Source organism: Phalaenopsis equestris, unplaced genomic scaffold (assembly GCF_001263595.1).
Source record: "Phalaenopsis equestris unplaced genomic scaffold, ASM126359v1 Scaffold000294, whole genome shotgun sequence".
Classification (NCBI taxonomy): Eukaryota; Viridiplantae; Streptophyta; class Magnoliopsida; order Asparagales; family Orchidaceae; genus Phalaenopsis; species Phalaenopsis equestris.
Genome location: NW_018164736.1, coordinates 45,915 through 59,439, shown reverse-complemented (window position 1 = coordinate 59,439; position 13,525 = coordinate 45,915). Strand labels below are relative to the sequence as shown.

The following is a 13,525-nucleotide window of genomic DNA, read 5'->3' as shown; positions in this document are numbered from 1 at the left end:
CACAAAGTCTATATATATATATATATATATTAAGTAGTATTTTAAAAAAATATAATTGACTACATGGCTACAAAGATTTATAACCAATTAAAATATTAATTAAGAAAATAGAATAAAAATTATTAAATTAGATTCAAATGATGTTTTAATATAAATAATAATTTTTAAATCTTGCTCAAACTCTTATTGTCTTATGTCTATATGATTAAGGTTGTTAAAAGAACTCTTTGTTCGTGAACAGCGCGTGTTCGGCTCGTTAAGCAAACGCGCCGAACCCGGCACCCGAACATAAACACACTTTTTGAGCTCGAAATATAAACACGCTGAACACGAGCTGAGCATGGCTCGCTCGTGTTTGGGTCGTTTACACCCCTAGACATATATACCACACAATTCTTATATATTTACATCCCTAACGCCTAAACATTCATCTTAACATGCAAGGCACCAAGGCGTTCAAGCAGAATTACCGAATTTTGGGTGCCAGATGTGTAAATACATAAAACCTGCGTTGTATGGATGTATATGTATATAGATATATATAGAGGCATTTACATATCCAACGCCTGAATTTTAATTTTTTTTACATTTATACCACCCAAATCTTTCATATCACATAAAAAATACCAACATTTTAACTTCTAACAAATGAAATACACCTTTTCATGCATAGGTAAGGTTGGATATGTAATTGCCCACGAATTGTGTGGCATGTATGTAAATCTTCCAAGTATTTGTATGATAATTGGAGCAGCTTAGACTTTCAAATCAACGACTATTTTAAGTGAATCATGTGAAAATATTATGGTTAAATTCTTTTAATGATATTTGGTTGTCGGCTTGCAATTAGAACCCTATTTCTATAGTTGCTGCAAATCAAATGAATGAGTCTTCATCAGTTGCCAGATTTGAATTGCAAGCAAATACAATGTATATTGATAGGGATTATCAAATCAGAGCAGTACGCAATATAAGCATCATATTTTCACAAAAAAAGGTGCCAGAAAAACATACAGTTTAATGTAAGAAATTTATCATTCATGTCACACATAAATATATACTAACAGTACTACAATTTTATGTATTTACAAACATACAACCCAATTCCTACGTATTTACATATCAAACATCTAATTTTTATTTATTTTTTTATATATTTATACCACCCAAATATGTCATATCACATAAAAAAATATCACTATTTTAACTTTTGAAAGTTCAAATAAAGCTATTCATATGTAAAAATTCAAGTTTAGGTGTTAGATGTGTAAATACATAGGAATGAAGTGGTATGCGTGAATTTTCCTTTTGTTTATTGATTGACAGATCTACATAACCATGCCATCTTGATCAAACTCTCAATCCTACAAGATTATTTATGAAAAAAAAAAGACAAAAATATTTAAATTTTGATTCATGATGCAACTAATACAATCAGAAATTATACAGAAGCAGAAGATCTAAAGATTACAGTGAGAGCAAATGAGCCAAAGGAGTGAGATAACATACAGCTACTTTTTAACGGAAAAATTTTAATCAACTATGAATTCCGAACAGGAACTGTAGCAGTTTTTTCAGTAAAAAGTTTAGATTTCATACCTTCTTCTCCAGATTCTGGATCACAGCTCATGCTTAGAAGAGCTTGAGCAGATTCCGATCCCTTCTCACTTCCAAGTTCTGAACCCTTTTTAATTTCTGGTGGAGAATTGATTGAGAGTTTTTTATCTACCATTGATTCAGACTGATCCAAAGTTTCTGCGGGGGTGGCTGAGGATGCGGAATCAATGAAAAGAGTTGTTGTAACTGGTGGATCAATGGGGCTTTGAAGAGTTGGTACGTCGTGATTGTGTTTGCCTTCGTACGTAATCACGATGGATTTCGCGTCATCCGAAGATTTTTCGACGTGTTTACGAACACGGCAGCCATCATGTGTGCAACGGTAGTAACTCCTGGAGGGCAAAAATGTAATAATTAAGTTAAAAGGAATGCAAAGGAAGTAAGAGTTAGATAGAATGTATAACAAATAGTTTCTTCAAATTAGATGGAGATTAATATGAAATTTTAAGCAAAATAAAAAGTAGAGCAAGGAAGGGTCTGTTTGGGGCAGCTGCAGCTTATTAAATAATCTGCTAATAAACTGATTAAAAATAATCAGCTGATAAGCTAGGTACGGTGGTTATTACAATTTTTTATTTTTTTGGAAAAACCAAACCGCTGCAAGAAAACTGCCACCAAAACTAGATAGGTGTGGTGAGAAAACACTGTTTTCAGCGTTTTGAAAGCGGATAAGCTGCCAAAAAACAGTTTACCCAAACAAGTCAGATGCTTTCAAAATGTCACTACATTAAATAAGCTGCCCCAAACGAACCCTAAGTAGCTTTTTCAGTTGAGCGCCTATCTCATGTTGCAATCCCTAGAATGAGTTAAATTGGAATTTTAGGTCCCGTTTGACATCACTTTTGTTCGAGTTTTTGTTTATATGTTTTCTTTAGTTTTTAAAAATATGTTTGATTGGTATGATTTTTTTCTATTTTTATCTTTTTTTAAAAAAAATCAAATCAACTTATGTTAAAAATACTCACTCAAAACACCTGACAAATATTTTGGGTGTTCTTAAAATAAACTACAAAATAAAGTAAAAATAAATAATAAAGTGATCCAAACGACCCCAGGTAACATTTGGGATCACTTTTAGTTTTTGTTTTTTTTTTTTATTTATGTTTTTTTTACTCAGAAACATGTTTGGTATGTTATAATATGGTTAGTTGTTTTTTAAAAACTCTCAAAATAATTTTTACATATTTTAAGTGTTTTAAATGCAAGTTAATTTGTTTTTAAAAATACAAATTAAAAGCATACAAAAAAAAACTAAACAAACATGATTTTAAAATAATAACAAAAAACAAAAAATAAAAGTGATCCCAAATAAACACTCAGTGATTCATAAAGCAGAGAAGAGCACTTATAATGTTGAAGCTTGAGGCACCAACTTTATGAGAGAATATTATGTTTCTTCATAAAAGTGTAAAAAAAAGAACAGTAAACACTTGTAGGCCAACAGGACTAGAGCTTGCAAACGCTGCAAGCTATAGAGCATAGCCCAAAACAAGCAACCTTATGAAGATTCCCTAAGTTTAAAATACTGTACTGGCTAGTTTTCAAATCATATCTTGAGTTTACAAAATTGCCCACATAAAGCACATAAAAATAAGTTTTAACCTCTTGCGTGTCCCAACAGACAAAGCAACCCATAATTTGACTAATTAATTTCTTTGTAAACAGGTTTTGCTTGTTAAAAGGAGAAAAATAACTTAAAGCGGACACCTCGCGAGGTTTGAGAACAATCTGGCTCGGTTTTAACAAAGCATGCCACAAAAAAAGTTAATGAACTTCATTAATGAATGAGACTAAATTGAAATCCCTAAAAAGGAGAAAATATAAAAGAATGAGGATGAGAAACCATTAATAGATGATGAGCTTGTCGTTCCCCGTTAGTTATCATTAGATGCATGTCTGCTAAAATAACTAATTCTAGTGATCGGAGAAGAAAAAATAATTTTCAAATGTATGTCATCAAATGTTAGACTGATCACAGATGGTGTCCCATCTACTTCATACCATCTTAGGTGATGAAGTTCAAAGCATGAAATACAGTGTAATGTCATCCTCATGGACTACGTAATTTCATGGAAGAACATAATTGTTTGATATGAATCTTGGCTATTGTGATAGGACAGCATATATGTATTCCCATTCTAGTCAGAAGAAAATGGAATCCACTAAACTCCACACAAGACTTGCTTTGACTCTCTCTAGTAATAACTAGGTTGTACCAGTTCACTTATAGTGATTGCTTGTATATTACCCATCCATTTTAGATATCTGCACTAATATCACTATTTATGTTAAAATTCCCGATACATCTAACCTAATAGTTTGTAACCACTTGGCACACACCAACACGATATAGTTAATAAGCCTATCTCAATAAAGATGATTTTTTTGTGTGTCCATAACCCATTATGGAAAAATAAGATCACTAGTATTTAACTTCTTGTACTCTACTAACCGTATCATAGATGGATTATTTTTTAGACCACCTGATCTAGTTGAGCTGCATCATTGTTCTTTATATACTTTAACATTAATATTAGCATTATACTAGCGGGTTACTTTCCCAGCTTTCATGCATCTATGTTACATTAACAGTCTGTTTTGGACAACTTTTTGTCTGCTTTGCATTTCAGACCGCCACCATAACTTTATTGGGGTACTGCTTCTTATTGATTTCTAGAAATTTCTATGGTGAAATTTTTTTTTTTACATTATCTGTTAAAGAGCGGTGGCTGTAAAATAAATGTTGTTTGATTTTTTGGAATATATATATATATATAATTCCCACCACAGTTATTTTTTCCACCACAATTTTACAACGACGTTCTCAAAATGCAGCAGCCCACCCCTAAATAATGATGAATATATTAAAACTGTATATCAAAATTATCCAGCATTTGAGTATAATTATAGTGCCTATACTTTATTTCATGTTCACGTTCACTAAAAAAAGTAATTAACCATTATATATTGGTACCGAGTTTGCCTCGTCATGTTTTATAATCCTCTTTTCTTTGCAGTGATATTTTACCAATTGAAATTATGAAGCAATGGAATTGACAAAAGAGGAAACAAAGATCACCATAGCAAGCGCTTAATATACAGGTTTATCTACACTAACAAACACTCACCACCCTTGCATGCCCGATGGAATTGGAAGATGATATTTATGGCTATTTTGATCAGCTACAACAATTAAACTTCATAGAGTAAAATTTTGATAGGATTATCCATAAAATTAGAACAAAACAAATATTTTATTTCTCTAAAACAAACAATACAACCATGAACATATAAAATAAAGGATAAAACCAACTGTTTAAGAGGTATGCAATCTCAATCAAATCCTACAATTCGAGAGGTAGAAAATCTCTCCCAAACCCTAACCCTAAAACTCACAACCACAATCTCATCCATCACCCTAACCCTAAACTATAACCCTAACCCTAAACATAGTAGCCCTATTTATACTAAGAGTGACGATAATAAAAGACTAAATTGATAGACTAATAAAAGATAAAACCGCCCTCGGACACCAGCGTAACATTACTCCCCTATACAAAATATACCTTATCCTCGAGATGAAAAAAATTCTTGTTGCATAAGGTCGTATGGCTCCCACGAGACGTCATAATCTAACAATCATTCTCATTGAATCAAAGACTCATAGTGACCCTTACCATATCGTCTTGTGCACATCCTTCGGCGGCATCCAAATCTGATAGTATCCTAATTTCTAGTCAATCTAAGAGAATATTGCAACCCCAAACAGCTCATCCAGTAGCTCGTCAAACACCATAATCTATGTCAATTGTGCACCATGTATTCCTTCAATGTTATGCCACTTGATCAAGAATCCTAACCCTGCATCCTGAATCACTCTCATCATAGATTTAACGTCACCAACATCTTACACAAATTGGGGTCACCATGAAGCACCATCTTATCTCGCTCTTAGATACGTTGCAGTATCCAAATCAGTCATTACAAAATCACCCGCTCTTCTCCATCTATCTCATTCCCATCATTACTTCTGAATCGTCTTCCGCCCGTGATACCAAAACCATGAAGAGAAAAGCAATGAAATACTCAAAACAAACATTTATTAATGCAGAGAGAGTTTTGCAACAAAACACAATGAAAAATAACAATACAAAACAAAAACGATGTAGACAAATGCGTCTAAGGTGTATTCCAAGGGTGGCAGAGGTTGGTTAGGTAGTTCAGGATGGTTGGCAAGGGCGGTGGCAGCAATAGAGTGTTGATGGTGCGAGGACGAATGACAGGTGGATTGGTGGTTGGAAGGTGCTGGACAACAAGGGCATCAAAAGCGGGGTGAGGCGCTGTCGATTGGGAGTGCTGGGAAGGATGGAAGAGATGTTGGTTGAGAGGGTAGAGGGTCAGACAACAACAAGGGCTGCTGTATGGGAGTCAGCTGGCTGTCGGGATGGACCTGAAAGGCTGGACAACATGTTGCTGCAGCAAGAAGAGGGGAAAGTTGTTGGGGTGGTCGACAACTAAGGGAAATGGAGAAGAGTTAGGAAAGATATAATCGCCACCTTGGAGTAGGATACAACTAGAGTAGTACCATCTCCTCGGATACAATCCCATAAAAGGGAAAATGAATCCACACAAGAAATCTGAAAGCAAACACAATGAAAGACCTCTAAACTCATAGCAAACCAGCATACATATAGTCCTAGCTAGGCGGGAAACAAGAAAAGAAAGAAGAGAAAGGAAAGAGGAGGAGGCAGCAGGTAATGCTCAAACCTAGCGGGAGGAAGGACCCCTAAGGCTGCTCTCCTCCAAATACAACTCGATCCACACTGCCCCTGGATCTGTCTCCCCATCAGATGCCTTAGATCGGCTCCCCTATGCCAGTCGGTTCAGCCGGTAGGCCTATTTCCCGCCTCCATAAAGAAAACTCACGCACTCCCGTTAGCCCGGAAAGCTGTTGTAGAAAAGACATTGGCACAGTTGAAGGCAACCCTCCTTCGGAGTCGCACGAAGTGTGCTTCCCTATCCTACGTTGAAATTCTTGGAAGCAATCTTCCCCAACTTTGAATCACACGTCATCTCGTCTGCTTGTTGTCGCTCGTTCCAAACCTCATAATGTTGTGCAATACCCTCCAGAGGTTGTTGCTCGAATACGTTCCACACTCCTTCGTTTGATCATGTTCGCTTCCGTTTGTTTGAGCAGCCAAAAATCACGCTATTTCTTCCAAGTGTTGCTACTCGAGTTTGTTGCTGATTCTTTCGCTCAATATCATAGCTCACAGTCTTCTTAAGGAGCGATGTTGCCCTTATGTCAAGCAAATCATGCCGGTTTTTTTTGCTTGCGTCTGTTCCCGATGCCGTCACTCGATCCAGCTGCGATCGGTGGTGGTTTTGTGTAAAACACTATGATCTTTTTTATCATTTTTTTCTATAAAAGTGAATCTCTGCTTGAGAATCTCCTTCATGGACGAGAAAAGTTTGTCAATTTAATATTTCATGTGGCTTAACTCTCCTATTATTTTTTCCTCAAAGGCATCCCTTTTCTTAGCCAGCATTACTTTCAAGAAAACTTACGCTCACAAAGGCAAAATTTCTACTCTTTGAAATCTCGACATCACTCTTATCGCAATTGTAACGCAAGTCAGCGATATAGCATCGTGTCAACCCCATCGTTGCTTCCCAGTAGCTCCAATCTCGATTGTATCACGAGATTCGATCACGCGACAACGAATCCTATACTCATGATCCCATCTTAGGCTTCCCAACTACAACGACTGGCAATTGTTTTCACGTGATTCAGTTAGCCACACATAGCCTTGTATGCCACAATCCCTTCTCTCACGATTGTTTCAGAAAGCTTCTTCACACCTTCATGTACGTCGCGATCACATTGTTGCCTCCCATATCTTAATCGCTATTGTATCAAGCCTATAGGTATGTCACGTCCTCAACGTTGCTTCCTCCTGTGATCCCGATTCCGACATTCCTTCTACAGCCAAAATCACGTAGTTGCTTCAGGTCATTCATGATTGTGTCGTGTCGCAATTTCTTTCTCTTCCCAAATTGAAAGCTCTGATACCAGTTTGATAGGATTCTCGATAAAAATTAGAGCAAAACAAATATTTTATTTCTCCAAAGCAAAAAGCACAACATAAACATATAAAATAAAGAATAAAGATCAACAATTCGGGAGGTGTACAATCTCTCCCAAATGCTACAATTCGACAGGTATGAAATATCTCCCAAACCCTAACCATAAGACTCACAACCACAATCTCTTGCATAACACTAACCCTAAACATATTAGCCCTAGTTATATTAATAGAAATAATAATAAAATTCTAAATTACCCTTAAGGCTAATAAATGACAAGATCACTTTTATGCACCAATGTAACAATTTCTTTCTAGTGAGAGAGAGAGAGTTAATGCAACACATCAAAAATAACTTTGATGATTTCATCTTCCCTTTATTGTTAATTTTGATATTTGTTACAATTCTTTTAATACTAAACTATTATTGTAACATAAGGCTTTAGTGGTGGTTAAGAGTTCATTGGGTTTCTTAGTGGATGATAATTTCATGAAGTCAAAATTAAACAAAGTGCATGAATGTGACCCAAGATGATGGTGCAAGCGAGGTGGTAAAAAATTTAACTTCCATGCAGGACGATTCCATCATTTATCCATGCACATCCAATATAGTCAGAGTTCAAGGATGTTAAGAGCTCCACACCCTCCCCTCCCCTCCCCTTTTTCCTTAGCTTGATTTGAAATTTGAATGACAAAACGACCATAAACTATGTAAAAACTACATCAAGGTGATCTATTGTTGAATTAAAACTTCAGAAGTTCATATTCTTTCAAGAAACTTCTTTGGTAACTTAAATCATTGGTCAAAGAATTAGGGGATTACAGCCAACCTCAATTCCTGATGAGAACAGATTTTTTTAATTTATCTTACATTTAAATTTCCAATAATCATATTCCCTTTGCACTCAAAAACCTCCAAACATAAGTTCCCGTCTATACTCCATCTCTATAATTAATATCAAGTTATACCCACTCAAGAGTGTCGCTTTCATCATACCTCCAAGACCCCAAGCTCTCACGAATTTCCCTTCATCTTCAAACTAACATTCATCACACTGAAGCATTCATGACTAACCCTAGAGCATCCCTCGAAGCATTGGCTCCTCCTTGCAACTAAAACCTTCAATGTTGTGCACTTCAATTTCAATCTTCCAAATAACTCTCCAAGTCATCTACACTCTCAACTACTTCCCATAATTCTCTCCATTGCTCACCACGCATATACCCTCCCTGCTACTGACCATGTCTCCACCATATATATCAAGTGCCATCCTTTCGACTACTCCCATCACCAAGTGGCTCCAACACAAACTCTTTTTGTTTGATGCTCTAACACAAACCAAAACCACTTTTTTGTCAAACTATAAAGACGTCTGCTAATTATAACTAGATCACCAAAAAATTTTGGCCTCCAAAGTCTAAAACTATCAAACATCTAGAATTCAAGTTTCATAGTCATCAATCTAAGATCTACATTGTTGTATAAGTTTATCATAACAAGGGCGTCAAATGTCTTGAAACAAAAGCATCTCCAAATTTGAAAATGATGTACAACAAAAGTATCACAAAAAAGAGAGAAACCACAAAACAAAAGACACCTACTAGCTTTGGCCATTCTGCTTCAACCATGCCCATGCCCATAGGAGATGAGAGATAATTCAATCAACCAAACGCACATAAGTCATGATTTTGGCATATAAATCAAGAGCACTCTCGAGCCCTTTCTCAAAATCCAAGTACACTCACAAAAATTTAAGTAAAAGCCCAAACAAACACTTACATGTAAAATGGCTCAGAAAGATACATACCATCAAAACAAATCCAACCAAAACTCTCAAGGGTGTTGCTTACCAATGCTACAAATCCTACTAACGTTGCTTCCAAAGAGCAATCAAATCTGAGACAAGCACTCCAAAAGACCTACTCCAATCCAATGCCTTCAAAAGCACACTTTGAAGCGTGATTCACGTGCAAAGCGAAGCGAAGCGAGTGATACCTACTTTGCTTCATTGAAGCACGAAGCAAAGCGGCTGTTCCGGTTCACAATTCAGCGAGAATGATTAAAGGGCAACTAAATTAATTTAGCTTATTTTATGAAACTTGAGAATTTATTAGTTCACTTATTCCTTCAAATTTAAATTTTGTTTTGAGTTAAAAGATCTTTTTTAAATTTTTAATTTTTTAAGAAATTGTTCCAAATTTTAATTTGCTAGTTCACCATCAATATTTGCTTTCAAGTTAGGCATTATACCACATTCTTCTCTATTTTATATCAACTTTTAAGTGGCATTTTCTATTTTATAATTATTAATGAAAACATTTATAAATTAATAGTTTTATATAACCTATTAGCACTTTAGTTAATAAAAGCACAGCTTGGCACTTTGAAACAAATATAAAGCTTTGCATCTCACAATGTGATTTGTGCTTTGATAACACTGCTCCAATCTCAACCATCCAATGTAATCTCATGATAGAAATATCCTAGGGTATCACATTCCAAATATTGAGTATTTTTAACCTTCAACATAATATTAATTCACTTGTTACATATTTCATTAAGAGAAAAATCATTTCATAGTTAGACTACAAATCCATAACTAGCAAGAAAACCATTATACGGGCATTATCCAATCAATAACTTACAGTATACGAGGTTCAAAAGATATATAAGTGTCAATAACATAAAAATGAAGCCAATTATCCAAAAGTAGCATTAATTCGTTTAACTAAAATAAGCACAAGTTAGAAAATGATATTATTTAAATTTCTTATTCTGTAAAGAAACATGACAATATTCAACTTTATCTTATATAGTGGTTACTCTCCTAGTTCTGCACAACCCAAGGCTGCAGCACACGTAAAATAGTGTAATAAACAAAAAGGATGAATCTCCAAGCACCATCTGTAGAATATGCAGACAATAAGTTGCTACGTCATTACAATTAGGGATTTAATTTGACCAAAGGTAGAAAATCCAGAGAATTGATCGATCATTAAATGAGTTTTTGGTTTTGATCATAACAAAATAGAAATGATCCAGCTAGTATTGCTCAACTAAGCTTAATAAAAAAAATTATGCCAAAATTGAGGCTCGTTTGCGGCAACAGCAACTACCTTTTGTAGTGCCGAACCTCTTTTCTTGCCGATAAGAAGCTTTGTTTTACAGCTCAGCTTTTATGCTGAGTAGAAATAAGCAACAAAAAGAAATTAAGTTAACCCAAGCCCGGATCAAATTAAGTAAGATTGAATCAATTAGAAATGGCTCGGATCAGGATTGAACTCAAATGAATGAACAAGGCCCAGCAAGGATCAAGGTCCAAAGAGACTAATTACATATCAAATCATGATAACTAAGGTCATTATCAAATTAGAACTTTAGAAGTCAATGCATGAATGTACGAAATGCTTCAAAATTGTGTTGGTTTTCCCTTGGATAGAATTTAGGTTTTGGTTAGCAAATCAGGTCCAGCTCCAACTGAGTTGAAACAAGCCCTTTAACAGAAAGATTGGCTTATGCCAATATCGGAACAGGTGAATATAGACTTCATCCAAAACAAGGGTTGCATCGCTGATCCTAATTATGCGAGGAAAGAAATTAAAACAGCCTAACAAAACAAACAACTAGCGATATCTGGAGACCTCTCATATACTATTTGAGAATGCAAAATTTTATAGAGGCTAATTTTAATTATAAACTTTTAGCAGGAGACAATTTTTCATTTTAGAGTGCAAAACAAACAAATCTATTCCGTGTAATAGGAAGGATAGTGATATAGAATCAATCTAATAAATATCTCAGATTTCTCAGTCAAAAAAAGACAGTTAAACAAAAAAGGTAAATACCTGGGGTTTGGATTTCCTTTAACAATTTTCTGCCCATACTTACGCCACCTGTAGCCATCACTTACATGCCCTGCAGCTGCAGTCTGCATAACAATTTTGGGTTGCTTTACTGTCCTGAAAACTGGAGTTGGGTCTGTCGCACTGCTTAAATTTAGCCTGAATCAAAATAAAGTTATAAAATTAAGTACTTTTGGCTTATTCTGAGTCATAATGAAGTTAAAGGACTATACTTGCCTTCGTTTTGGCTCTGGTTCTTGTTCTTCATGTGGATCTTCTTCAGCTCTAATACTGCCATCACCTTCACAATCACTTGAGCAAAACAACTGTTGTTCAGGGTTACCATTACTAGAATTTTGATCAACCTTAGATGTAGAAGGATCTGCTTCAGCAGGTTCAACGCCAGGAACATCAAGACCTTCAGTCACCCCAATTGCCCCACTGGATGGAAGTCCCTTCAACTTTGACAATTTAGCTCTGTGTGGCTGTTCATGGTTGTGCTGACCTCTATAAATTACTTCAGTTACTTGACCGTTTGGGCAGCGCTCAACTTTCTTCTTGGCAAAGCAATCACCGTTAGTGCACCTATAATAACTTCGAGATCTATCGGTGCTTTTAACCTGCTTTTGACCGTATTTCCGCCAGTTGTAGCCGTCGTCAGTGGTTGTCTTTGGGACAATAAGTGAAGATTGAGATTTTTGTTCAAAGGAAGATGTTTTCTCAGTCTCTGAAGCGCCAATAATTTCAGCGCAGGAGCTGAAGGCAGTCTTTGTTGAAGCGGAGAAGGGTTCAAGGGTAGCAGCATTGACTGTGGTGAAGAATTTTTCAATGATCCTGATGGGGATGGATATCCTGCTTGTAGCTGCATTTGTGCCTGAGCAGTTACCGTAGCCAACACTGCTTGATGTGACATGGAAAATTGGCCCTGCACAGGGAAAAAATAGAAACAAACATAAAAACCTTCTTCTATTCCTGAAAAGGAAGAAAACAAAATTTAACGCAATTTTAAATTTAAATTGTTATGCGTGAAAGTAGGTTGGCGGGGAAGAAAGGTACAACTTCCTACTGACAACATGAAGCGGTGAAAACATTTCTGATAGCATATCCGTGAAGAGGGGAAAAAATTAAAAAATATTGTGGACCGAGTCGTACAAGGAAACGGGCAGAGATTTTGCTGGCGATTGATTGAAGATAAATGGATCACACTCCAAGGAAATTCAAACAGAAAACATACATTTTTCCTTTGTTTGCCTCGAATCAAGCGGAGCTGTTCTTTGGAAGTGCGGTATTATAATTAATTAAATAAATGGGAACCATAAACGCTTCAAAGACTCAAAGTTCAAAGCAATTAGGGGCATAGTAATGGTTGTATTTGAAATCCGAGTAAAAAATTATAAGAAAGAAGACGCGACCATGTGATTTGACAACATGTTTTTCTCTGCAATATAATTCCCAGAAAAAAAAATGGTCAAAAGACGACACAAACTCTCACGCCAGTGCATCGGACTTAGTGGAAAGAACTGAAGAAATCAGAAAAAAAATGGAACGTTTTATACTCCTCGTAAGCCATTTCTATGAGCTCCCCGTTCATCGAGAAACATGAAAACAGTAGCCACAAAGTCCGAGGAAAGTTTTTTTTATTAATATTCAGTCTTTCTGAAAACTCAAGTTCTAATAAAGTTCGCAACCATCAAAGCACGAAACATTGAGAAAGCCCTAACAAATGTTCCAGAAGCAAGGTACCACAGAAGCATGTGCCAAAATCAATCCATCATGCATCCTACCGGACATAACAAAAACCTTGTAAAAGCTGAGAATCACAAACCGTGATGCCGTGTGACTCCAGCAGCGTAGCCGGTGCTAAATAACACGGCACGGCGACCACCGGAATCCGGGGAGCATCAATCGGCGCAAGAATTGTTGGTGGGCGAGGACTAGCCGCAGGCGATGCCATGGCTCCAGCCCACCGCCGCGAGAAC

At 36.1% G+C, this 13,525-nt stretch overlaps 1 protein-coding gene across 1 annotated transcript; it reads right to left on the bottom strand.

Annotated features, from left to right (window-relative positions):
* Positions 1-1,273: 1,273 nt before the first annotated feature.
* LOC110025220 (probable WRKY transcription factor 4) lies at positions 1,274-13,510 on the bottom strand (the record flags this gene model as incomplete). The annotated part of the gene is given in 6 exon segments (XM_020725558.1): positions 1,274-1,364; positions 1,600-1,949; positions 11,550-11,705; positions 11,784-12,295; positions 12,298-12,471; positions 13,372-13,510. Coding segments are annotated over 6 exon segments (1,345 nt in total), but the record flags the coding sequence as incomplete, so codon positions are not given.
* Between the last annotated feature and the right edge of the window lie 15 nt (positions 13,511-13,525).